At 36.3% G+C, this 12,288-nt stretch overlaps 2 protein-coding genes across 4 annotated transcripts; one reads left to right on the plus strand and one right to left on the minus strand.

Annotated features, from left to right (window-relative positions):
• Positions 1-9: 9 nt before the first annotated feature.
• Positions 10-9,160, minus strand: LOC122414278 (odorant receptor Or2-like). Of its 2 annotated transcripts, none has more exons than XM_043425404.1 (9): positions 7,798-9,160; positions 7,581-7,700; positions 7,396-7,513; positions 2,000-2,090; positions 1,793-1,909; positions 1,287-1,377; positions 518-654; positions 310-442; positions 10-221 (listed from the first exon to the last, which is right to left on the minus strand). In XM_043425404.1, exons 1-9 carry the CDS (start codon positions 7,939-7,941, stop codon positions 171-173), a joined length of 1,002 nt encoding a protein of 333 aa, XP_043281339.1. In that variant the 5' UTR covers positions 7,942-9,160; the 3' UTR covers positions 10-170. The 2 variants fall into 2 exon arrangements, with proteins under 2 accessions (XP_043281339.1, XP_043281331.1); XM_043425396.1 differs by having other exon boundaries at positions 2,000-2,261.
• Positions 9,161-9,458: 298 nt separating this feature from the next.
• LOC122414307 (protein TSSC4) lies at positions 9,459-11,449 on the plus strand. Of its 2 annotated transcripts, XM_043425457.1 has the most exons (3): positions 9,463-9,614; positions 9,965-10,098; positions 10,552-11,449. In XM_043425457.1, exon 3 carries the CDS (start codon positions 10,633-10,635, stop codon positions 11,383-11,385), a length of 753 nt encoding a protein of 250 aa, XP_043281392.1. In that variant the 5' UTR covers positions 9,463-9,614; positions 9,965-10,098; positions 10,552-10,632; the 3' UTR covers positions 11,386-11,449. The 2 variants fall into 2 exon arrangements, with proteins under 2 accessions (XP_043281384.1, XP_043281392.1); XM_043425449.1 differs by lacking the exon at positions 9,965-10,098 and having other exon boundaries at positions 9,459-9,614.
• The last annotated feature ends 839 nt before the right edge of the window (positions 11,450-12,288 follow it).

The following is a 12,288-nucleotide window of genomic DNA, read 5'->3' on the forward strand; positions in this document are numbered from 1 at the left end:
TGCGTTGAATTTTTTATTTTTTATGTATTTACTACAAATGAAAAGGATTACAAGTGGACTCGACTATTGTTGAATTGTCCAATGCAGTGCTTCATATCCCTCGGTGCGACGAAGAAGAATGTTGCTGTGTAACGTGAAACCCGCGCATTCATCGTAAATGCTCGTTTAAATCATCGTAAAGAAGCAAATACAGTGAAATATGATGCAGATGCTCGAATAACCTTAAAAACATGAATTTACAAGATTAGAAAGGTTTAACAACTGAAGACATTCAACCAGTTACCATAAAGAATTTGCGTCATATATTACCACTCCAAAATTTTCTAGGGACAAATCGTACAGGTTGCCAGCTGTAAGTTTCAGAGGCTTGAGGGTGCGAAGCATGATGAAATTGAAAAGTACCTTACTTCTGGCTGACAAGGAATACCATTCGCTAGAATAGCTAGAATTTGATATGATTGTGATATAACTGATCGATCAGTAAGGAACACAGTGTTCGTAAATGTGTATTACTCACACGGAATCCCGGAAAATGACACTCTGATCGAGCAACTTTTGACCTGGCCAACTGTTGTAGAAGATATGGCAAAACTGAGCGAGATTGAATTGAATCATCCTCAACATCTCGTCGGTTTCGCCAAATTTTATTAGTAGCTAATAAGAATGGTAAAGTGTGGTTGAAATATGAGAGTTGTTGGATAACAAATTTCACTATTCGACTACTCAACAGTAATTTTTCAACCGCTACAATGATCGTTTCGATATATTTTGGTGCACTGAACTCGATTTATGTCGCTAAAATTGTTTATTGCGTCATGTTTTTCGAAAAATTACAATCGTGCCCTGACATATCAACGAGTCGCAGGGGAAGTCTCATTTCAAGACCTGAGCGGACAAGACAGATCCAAATTGGATTCTGAATGAGCTTTTCTCTTCTGGCTCACAATGAACAACGAGAATTCAATTTGATTTTGACGTGTCCGCCTTAAACCCAAGTTCCAATTGGGACTTATGACTTTTTCAAAACCTTGCTGAACTTGTGAGTGAACAATAGTGTCATCAACTAATATTGTGCGTTACTCATGGAAGTTCAATTTATGCATCAGCATCTCGTGTAACTATTGATAGCGTTTCATAATGACACTCTTAATGGGATTTATAGTTTTAGCACCCACAATTAAAAGGCTCACGCAGCACGAAAAAATATTTTGAAAAAAACACTACTTTTTTGAGCCTCCAGAAATATTGAAAAATTGCTCGATGCTATGCTTCATTGAACAACTTACCTGGACAGCAGACATGCTCAACAGTACCATGCTTACTATGGTTTGAATCATGAACGACATCGAATACGATCTTTCAACCAAGTCGACGTATCTTCGTGGATAGAATGAAAAAAAAAGTATTTTTACTATCCTTATGAGTTTTGTCATACAAATATACCAAAACTGTGAAAGTGCATTTCTATTAAAGTTGAGGTAAAAAAATCTGATGTTTTACATTATCGTGATATTTGTAAATTTCGCTCTCGAACCTGTCTCCACAAATGCGCGCAAGTATTATTTTGAAGTCGACTCTAGATACCGTTTTACCCGAAGCAATTTGTTATTCATTCCTGCGTTGAGTATTAACGAAATGGACAACTATCACGGTTCGAGGAATCATATAAAGGCATTTTTTTACCCAACGTATAATGTGCCATGTGAAATTACATAATTTGATTTTCATGTGACATGAAACTTTTGTAGCTTTGCACTTAAAAAAAATTGCAAGGTTTTTAAATTATACAAACTCTGCAGCGTGGAAATGTTGCTCGATACATCGTACAAGTTCCTCGTAACATGGGTCGTCGTATTTCGACGGACCGTTTTGAGTATTCCGGATTTTAATTAACTTTTCGAATCGATGCCTACAAAATGAATATTGAGAACTCACGACTGAGCTTGGTCTAGGAATAAATGGTTGAAAGTAACTCCAACAATAACCAATAGTTAATTACCCAATAACTGCAAGCATTCCACAAACGTGTTGAATATAAGTCATGAACATAGTGTCAGATGCGGCAACTATTGAAATCGTTATTATCGTTCCTATATACGTGTGCAACATAATAGGAAAAAAATATTTCTCAGGATCTACGAAATATTCTGTCCGATAAAGATGAGTGCGTGGACGACTTTCATTCAGTGGTACAATTATGTCGAGCATCGCCGGCAACAATGGTATTGTTAGATAAATCACTATAGTCCCATACATGTATACTAAAATATCAAATTCCATTATTCACACTAATGATGAAACAAAGACTTGAAAATTCATAGCTAATCAAGGTTATTAATCTAACTAATTTTTCACATCAGGGTGCCATCGTGTCGAGGGGGGAAGGTCTTAAGGTAACGGGAAGTGAAGAGGGAACTAGGGACTTCCCCTTTGGAGAAGTAGGTTCCAATCGGAACGAGCCGGCAGGGTACTTGTTCAATTCGACCAGTTTGGTTCGATTAAGAATCTTCGTTTTCGGATATCAGAGTTTCAGCATCGACTTCTCTGATTTTCCAGTCATAAAGACCAGGCCACACGGCCTGTGATTCAACAATAAGTCGAAATGCACATTAGGGCATATTAAAATCAAAGCCGAGAAGGATGAGTGTGTGGTCGCTCGATGGCTCTGGCTATCAACAAGATTAGCAGCCTCAAGTGAGGACGAAACATAGATTTCGTGTTTGCTTAGCCATGCACAGGCTCACGTATCAATCGCTGAGAGGAAGACAGTCTTTCTGAATTTTTTTTTCAGTTTGAATTTTCCAGTTTCTCTTACAAGGAACATCACTTTGGTGTCCCCCTCCGATTTTCTTGAAACTGCTGTATGTGAAAGAGCATTCGAAAGTAAGAGACACGTATTTTTTTTTATCGGCGGAAAAACGGTTTTAAGGGGTGAAACCACCCTTGAAAGTAAGGCATGTCAGGGGGTGATTTTGCAGTTTCACCAGCAAGCACTCAACTGATTTTGATAAAACCAAAACCAAAATGTTTCTTATCTGAAGTGATGAAAAGTTCACCCTGTGCACGAAAAAAAAAAAAAAAAACAGGGGGTTAACCACCCTTACCTTCTTATATATCTCACGCCACAATAAAAAGGAACGAATATGAAGGAATGAAACGGGTTCTATTTCCATGAAAACATGAAAATAAAGTTCACGTGTTTTTGCATTTTTGCAAAATAGCAGTCTTAAGGGGGTGAACTACCCCTTTTTTGAATTTTCGTACCGTAGGTGGTTTATTTCTGTTTTACATGTTTTTGCTGATTCGAAATATTATAATAGTTTCGAATCAAGATTTTCTGACGTATCGAAGTCAATACAAGACTCTGAATGGGTGAATCTCCCCCACTCGATTTTCCTCTTTATTCGCTATTTCAAAATTTCTCCCTGCATTTCGTTCAATTTGGTTGCTCTGCATCGAAATTACAAATTTAATAATTTTAGGAACATATAAAACTCGTATTGACCTGGATGGTGTCGGTTTGGCGGGGGGGGGGGGGGGGGGGAAGTTCTCACAACTACTTTTTCGGTGATCATAGAAAGCTTGTAAACTGCACGTAAATGAATAGGTACCATGCTACAGATAAAAATGCCTCTATAAAACACTTTCATAACTTTGGCGGAAAAATAGAGGCGTAGACATATGATCCCGGTGTTTGTGCTAGATAAAAATGTTATCAAGTAGTTATGATCACCTGATATTTTTGGCATTCTCACACACCGAATAACATTAGTCATTCCGAATATTCTTGAGTCATGCATCAGATAAAAACGTTATCAGGCATCGTGAGATTAATAAATATTTTTTTCTTTCGATACTTATTTTCGAAGGCGGTAACCATTAGCATTGTACTAGTGCATTTTTGAGTGAGCTCCAAATCGTGCGTGCTTTTTCTGTGCTTTTGGTGTATTGTGCCTACTACTTTTACCAGCATGAAAGTCAACCCAATCAACGTTATCAAATTGTTACTGGCTACATTTGAAGCTATGAACATTGCACAAACTCCTGTTAATAATGCAGAAATAGAGATGAAGGAGAATTTCGAAAAAATTTTAATCGATTCTATGCAAGATTACAACGGGATTGAGATGATACAGGAAGAAACTCTTGATTTTCAAGAACCATTTAAAGAGTTCGAAGCAATTGCTGTTGAAGATATGATATGGCAAAAGGATGATGATGTCGATTCCGACGCTTGTTCTGGTGACGATGAGCTGAGCTATGATTATAAAAAAAAAGCTGTTGAATATTGGAGATCTGGTAAAAAAAAGAATTACAGTGTTGAAACCGTCAAACAAAAATACAAATCTGTAAAATCCATACGGCAGTTACGACGCTGGGCACAACAACTGAACAAGGGTGGTACATATAAAGAAAAACTTGCTCGAATTTCTGAATACACATTACGGAATATGAAAACTGCTGTAGACGCGGGTGTCATTGTTCATGATATTGACCTTCGAAAGTGGGCTCTACAGGCACAGAAAGAAATAGGCCATGAAGATATACGATTCAAAGCTTCTCATAACTGGCTATGGAAATTTAAGAAATCGCATCGCATTGTTTCCAGAAAAATTAATAAATTTATAACGAGAAAAACTGTGGAGGAAGAAGCGCTTCTGCAAACAAATGCGGACAAATTTGTTCAAGATGTTAAATTACTAATAGAAAAGTATGGGTCAAGTAATGTATATAATTCGGACCAAAGCGGTTTTCAACTGGAAATCCATTCAGCACGAACTTTAGCGATGGAAGGATCGAAAAAAGTTGAATGCGTTGTACAATCAGTGTCTTCAACGACCCATAGCTACACGATTCAGCCAACAATAAATGCCAACGGGAAACTACTTTCTCCACTTTTCATAGTATTAAAGGAGGCAAAAGGTGAATTTGGACCGAGAGTAACGAACGAATTGTTTAAGCCAGATAACGTCATAGTAACAGCATCGAAATCTGGGAAACTTACTTCCGGTGCGTATTATCGTTAAGGGTGCATCAACTTTTTCCAAAATATAGTTATAAATATATAATTTGTTATATGTTTACAGATCATTTTAAAATTTGGATGGAAAAAGTTTTTTTTCCGAATGTTGGAAGTGACAATGTATTACTGATTGATTCCTGGAGTGGACACTGCCCCAAAGTTGTACGTGAAGCCACCCCTCATGATAAAAAAATCATCACAATGATTATCCCAAAAGGTACAACTGGAAAAATTCAACCGCTTGATGTATTTGGATTCAGGATATGGAAAAATTTTGTACGACATTTTTCAGATAGTGTTCTATTAGTGGATGCTGATATAAATTTACATTTGAGGAATAATATAATCAAACTGCAATCTTTGGCCCACAATCAATTGTCATCTCCACGCTATATCAATCTTTTCAAATATTCATGGTTTAAAAGTAATTATATTACGGAAAAACCGGAATATTTCGAAAATCCTGTTGATTTTGGGTTCGGTCAATCAAAAACACACTGTGAAATACCTGGTTGCAATAATATAGCGATTATAAAATGTGCATGGTGCAAAAAATCTTTGTGTTTGAAACATTTTTTTGATGAATATCATTATTGTACAACGTATGAGCCATAATTGCTGGAAATGATAGGTTTTATTATATTTTATTTCGATATATGTACTTATCTAATAAAATCCGATTCTATACTATGAGACGGTTAATGAATTGTTAATGTGTATTGAAGTTTCATTTAAAAAATGTTCGTTAGTAAACAAGATCAACAGCATAGACTTATTCAGACTTCAAAGTTGAATCGTAGTAAATATCAAATGGCTCCCCTCCTCCTTCCCTTGCCCGCCAAGATTGAGGTCAATACGATCATTATACGTTCCTAAAATTATTGAATTCGTAATTTCGATGCAGAGCAACCAAATTGAACGAAATGCAGGGAGAAATTTTGAAATAGCGAATAAAGAGGAAAATCGAGTGGGGGAGATTCACACTTTCAGAGTCTTGTATTGACTTTGATACCTCAGAAAATCTTGATTCGAAATTATTATAATATTTCGAATCAGCAAAAACATGTAAAACAGAAATAAGCCACATACAGTACGAAAATTCAAAAAAGGGGTAGTTTACCCCCTTAAGACTGCTATTTTGCAAAAATGCAAAAACATGTGAACTTTATTTTCATGTTTTCATGGAAATAGAACCCGTTTCATTCCATCATATTCGTTCCTTTTCATTGTGGCGTGAGAAATATAAGAATGTAAGGGTGGTTAACCCCCTGTTTTTTTTTTTTTTTTTCGTGCACAGGGTGAACTTTTCATCACTTCAGATAAGAAACATTTTGGTTTTGGTTTTATCAAAATCTGTTGAGTGCTTGCTGGTGAAACTGCAAAATCACCCCCTGACATGCCTTACTTTCAAGGGTGGTTTCACCCCTTAAAACCGTTTTTCCGCCGATAAAAAAAAATACGTGTCTCTTACTTTCGAATGCTCTTTCACATACAGCAGTTTCAAGAAAATCGGAGGGGGACACCAAAGTGATGTTCCTTGTTAGCTTTCATTTAACGACAATTTGGTACCAGCCTGGTACTAGAGTGGTCGGCTTGATCAGGGTGACTTGGTGGAACGAACTAGTTCAACAATCGTCAGGTTAGTCGTTTTGACTACCTACCCCTGTTCATAAACTGATCAAAGCGACCATGTTGCAGTTCAAAATTGGAGTCCCAGTTTCATCAATACAATCAAAACATATCACGATAATATACACGTGACATTTGGCTCAAAATATGTATCATTGCTTAGGAAAAAAGGGTCAACTTTTGTACAAAAACGACTAGACTTAATTTCTACCAGAATAGACCACTCACAAAAATAACTGGGGGAGTTTCTTTTTACCAAACCACGACACCAATTTCTATTTGTAATTACACTACGACTTTGATGATTTAAACAGCAACATTACTTGCTCCGCGTCAGGTGAATGATCGAGCAAAGGCAATGAGCTTAAGCCTTTCGCGTGTCCAATTATTCGGTATTGTGTTAAAAAAACGTTTCTCTCTGAAGCGTCAAACACGTGTCTGACGAAACACTGATTTTTAATTCGCTAAGGATTTTCATTAGGATAAGGAAGTGCCGGAGGACTTTTCGGTTCAGAATGATCAGATGGACAAAGACCATATCATGTTCTACAAAGGAAACTTGTGAAGTATGAATTTTAAAAAATTTCAGCGTTATTTGAGTGGTCAGAGTTCATCACACAACAGCCAGACCTATGCTAAATGAATTTTGTCAAACGTAACTGTGATTCATCATAACGATTGCATTAATAGATACGACTTATTGGAAAAAACATTTATCACTAATGCTGATCCGTTTTTTTCACCTATATATAATAGACTGAGTTTCCGCCCTTGCTCGGAATACGTCGCAAGAATCTTGATTTCTTCCTCTCGTTTTAAGCTCGACCAATCAGTTTTGATCTGCTCCAAGAGTTTCTTCATCTGTGAGCAAAGTTCCCCGTGCGAGAAAGAATGAGGAATTTATTTGATCGATCGTTGCATGACTCACCTTACGACGATTTATGATGCAATTTAGTGATTTAACGCATGCATTAAATTGAACCCCCATCGGTGTCAAGCACTCTATCATCACGTCCAAGTCGCCCCAAACTTCGATCAATTTTATGCCCTTTTGTTTTTTATCGCCGTTTTAAATCAACGATGTAGATATCGATGAACGATTATTAATAAATATAAATTAATTGAAGACAATATGGACACTATACCTGAGTTAACATAACTGTCATAACACCTATATGGAACAATATCCGTTGTATCTTTTGACACTTGCGCACTTGATAAGGCCACAGCCCTGCCAATCGTAAAGTTGTTTCATTAATGCGATAAAAACGACTCTGAGGTATATCCATGACTGATGAAGAACTGATGTGATATTAGCGGCTCAACGCCACTGATGTATACTAATCAAATATTCTCTCTGTCTGCACGGGAGAACCCTCTGTTTCTTTCAACTAAGTATAGTAGGATTGATTGAGTTGCAATCACAAAAAGTTTCATCACTTACAAACAGTTTAAACGTATATTCATTCGTTTGTCATTGCTGTAACGTACATTCTTCCTACAGAATTTTTAATCATTACCTTTACGTACTTTGACGTACGATTCAAAGAACTAATAGATTTTTCAATAGAACTCCCACATCATAAATTTATTTTGTATCAACGTCAATGCAATCGTGCTGTGAATTCTTACAATGGGCATTTTTAACTCGTGTTCTTTGTGAGTGACGTTTCGATGAAAGATATATTGTAATTATGACTATGCACCCTCGAGTTTAGTGATTTTCTCTTGTCCAATATGCGAATCTTTTGAAATATTTTTCCTTATATACTGTTAGCACTGATAAAAAAAAAGTTGTAAAAACTTGTGGGAGCTTTTCTTGAATTTTCGTCTTTAGTGTTTGTAATGATTTGTAATGTTAAGCAAGGATTCATAATATTTTCATGAAATTTTCAAGGGTTTCTCAGAAGACCTTGCAGCGAGTATTTAATACTAATAACTATTCTTACCGAAATATTTTCTTTTTTACAATATGCCTTAGCCGCGCACAACGACCTGATGGCTCTTCACTCACAGATGGCCGATTTTTACTCCTAAGCTTAGCTTAGCTCTATCTCTGTATTTATAATTGTTTTTTTTAAATTGTCACTCGGATCCTCCACTCACTATACTAATGTAAGAATTGGAACACCGTGAGTAATTCTCGTTTAGAATTCGTTTCAATATATTACTTTAAGTTCTGTTATTTCTTCGTTCAATTTTTTTTCTTCTCTGTTTTATCAATTTATCTTAACATTTTTCACCCTTTACGGAACTAGTTGATTGTAGATTTCTTCCGAAAGTTTATTATTAGCAATTCTTTATACACTGAAATTCATGTTATTATTTTATATTTTTTGAGTCTTGTTTGTATTTTAGTAGTATTAAATTGTTTTCATTATTTTCCATTTAGTCACTTTGAATTCGATGTACTTTATTATTATTCAACTTTTGAATTTTTTTAAATGATTGTGCTTTTATATTAAAGAGCTCAGCGGATATGTCCGACGTCGAACGTCCCCGCTTTTCGATGTGCGACGGACAAATCGGTGGTCGTTAGTCGTTAACTTGGTTCTTCTTATCATGCCGAGCCTGTTAGATCGTCGACGAGAAAGTTGTAGCCTCGTAGCGGAGATTGCGTAAAGCACTGTCATTCCACTATTTCCGGCTTGTGGCCCAACAGGACCTAACGGAAGTACGCGTTCCATTATTTCAATTCCATGGATGGACTGTACCAACCGTACCGACAGACGAATGTGTTTGTCTCTGATGAAACGCAGAGTGCGCTATAGAGTTTCAATAAAAAAAAAAAGAATCGAGTTACAGCTCTTCTCTGACTTATGACTTCAGTGGATCAGGCAATCATCTAGTCTGGTTGATTTCATGTTATTTATTTTCGTTTCTCCTGAAAAGACAACAGTAAGAATATCGTACACTGGTTCAGCGGATTGAACTTCTAAGCTGACAAATACAGATCCTAAAGGTACGTGGTTTCGAAGATGAATTTGATGCACAAATTGTTAATGTTGTTCGAGGCTTTTTATTATATATAAATCATTCCCTAACCATGACATTGTCAGAGAAAATGGAAATGGACGAATTTGCAAGTTTTCATGTCATATGTATTAGCATTTTCCATAAATTATTCTTAAAAATAATTTAATCACGGTTTATTTCTTTTCCATTTTCTAACCAAAGAATAAATATCGACTGTGACACAAAAATTATGTACCCTTTCAATAGTCCATGGAATTTATATTAAAATTATTGATAAGTTATCGTTGAGTGTCATATTGAGATTGAAAATTGATCTTTCATGTGAGTGATTGACAGTATACGAGAGTAAAACAATTCCATTAACATTGCTGCTGGGTAAAAATTGCTAAGTGTCCTCTGCACGTCGGATTTCTACATGTTTGACTGTTATTGGTGCGGCTGACAATCGATACAGATACTAAAGCATTTTAGTAAGTAAAAGTGAACAGGAGGAATAAAATATGAATTTCTTATTTCACAATTGTTCTATTGATATTTTCAACAAACATGTATATTTCTTTCGATTGTTTTTGTCATTCCATCATCTTGTATACCTCCAGAAATTTTCTCATTGACCTATAGATCAATCTCTGTGTATATCTTAAAGGAAGAGGTTGGGGATACGAAAAAATAGAAATCATGTTCATATCAATTGGAAGTAACCTCCATAACAATCAATATCACACAAAAATTGACATGATGCGAAGAGCAGCTGCACAGGAGCCTTTATTATTCGGTTTTAGTCTCTCTTCGGCATAGTCTGAATCTATGAAATCGATATGCTCAACAATTTGATAAAGCATACCCCTTTCCTGCTGTCTAATTTGTACTCGACTCGATGAATACAAGACTGTGTTAACAAGTTGTTTTATTTGTTTGCCTAGGGACATTCTAGATCTATTATTGATCTACTGAACAGGATTTAGCAATCAAGTTAAACACACGCAATAACCCACACAGTCAAGATGCGCCCACCTAGTTCATCTAACGAATTTCAAATTCAAGGAGGTGGTAATGAGTTTGTCACGAGACAAAAACAAATGTTCGAACAGTTATCACAGGCTGCAAAAAAGTTTAATAAATTCGAGAACTGTCAGAGTTTGACTGAAGCAGAAATGCAGATGTTGCGACAGCGATCAATGCCAATAAGGAGCCCACATTCGTTCTTAAAAAAAAAGCGTAACGAGACGTTGCAATATTGCGGCAAAGAAAGTATATTCAAACGTCCAGAGGGACCAGCACCAATGAAAGTTCGCAAGAGCATTCCGGATCATCACAGACATCCACAAAAGTGGACCAAATACAGCCTAGAAGATGTGCAAACAGAACAAATGTCCGATCGAAGTAATGCTCAGGCTGCATTTTCCTTTCTGCGAGAATTGAGGGCACGAAAAAGTATTGAAGATTTAGAACGAGAAAAAGATATGGAGATCACTACCGACGGTGTGGAATCAGAAAATCAAAGTACTTCGTCGATTCGATGTAAATCCACGACGCACATACCTTTCAGAAAAATTGCTAAGAGAAAAACCGAGAAAGAACAACCAGTTGTGATCGTCGAGCGTCCCGATCGACCAATATTTCAAAATAGCAAGATTATATTGCCTGAGTATGTAGTTGGACAGAAACAGGAAAAAGTCAAAGTTGCAAGGTCTGCAGTCAAAGTTGATAGAACTAAGCAACTGAGACTCGATCACTTGGAGGAAATTGATGAATAATTCATAATGTAACATTGGTTCGATTCGTAAAAGTGAGAAAATATATTAGATGTCATGCACTCGACTAGTGATTGAAAACTATTTTTTTTCAAGCGATTATTCAAATGCTGGAATAATTACATCCATATATAGATTCGCTTGTATTGTCAGCTGCCGATTGCAGCATATTTACAAGTGAAAAATAAGAATGTACGATTCCTATTCATTACGTCTAAAATACAGTCTTAGACTAACCCTCTCGGACCGGATGTTGCTTCTACGCAATACGCGCTTCCAGGCCCAATAAAACTGCATCGGTCAGTAAGGTCGGGGTTCTAACTGCCCATTTCCATCAAGCAAGGTTAGATTGCACAATAGATAATCCTAAACCAAGAGATAAACTGCTTTAACCCATCGAAATATCAATATGAAGTCGGCGTTTCATGTTGAGTTGGCGTTGTGTGAAAAGGTGCTTTAGTTATCGCAAAAGAAAAGTGAGTACACATTTTTTTTTCATACTCCAAACGTTATTTCCTTTCAAAGGGAAGCTAATACGATGTATTTAAGGTATTTGGTGGTAGATTCATTCGTAAATTTTCCTGATTTTGCTCCCCAAGGACTTGGTGCTGCGCGCAGCGAACATTCAAAAATTCATATTTTCCAACAAAAAAACTGAAATGTCACAATGGATTCGGAAACTAGAAAGTATTTTGAGATAAAATTATGAAGGGAATCATTTTCCGTCAACGCGAAATAGGTCTCGGTCTGAGAGGGTTAACTCTATTTTGGTAAGCTAGAATAGTTTTTAATCGCTCATTTTTTTTCTTACACGAAATTGTTTCTCTATAAGGTATAAGGTAGAAAGTGAAGTGATCAAATATAGCAATCTTAGAAAGGATTGGTTTCAGAGGTAGAGAAATTGCC

Source organism: Venturia canescens, chromosome 1 (assembly GCF_019457755.1).
Source record: "Venturia canescens isolate UGA chromosome 1, ASM1945775v1, whole genome shotgun sequence".
Lineage (NCBI taxonomy): Eukaryota > Metazoa > Arthropoda > Insecta > Hymenoptera > Ichneumonidae > Venturia > Venturia canescens.

Coding starts and splice junctions, on each gene's coding strand:
- LOC122414278 (XM_043425396.1), bottom strand. CDS start 7,941: ATGGATATACCTCAGAGTCGTTTTTATCGCATTAATGAAACAACTTTA. Junction 7,514..7,580: donor GCATCATAAATCGTCGTAAG/GTGAGTCATGCA, acceptor CTTTGCTCACAG/ATGAAGAAACTCTTGGAGCA. Junction 443..517: donor GTCATTTTCCGGGATTCCGT/GTGAGTAATACA, acceptor ATCAAATTCTAG/CTATTCTAGCGAATGGTATT.
- LOC122414307 (XM_043425449.1), top strand. CDS start 10,633: ATGCGCCCACCTAGTTCATCTAACGAATTTCAAATTCAAGGAGGTGGT.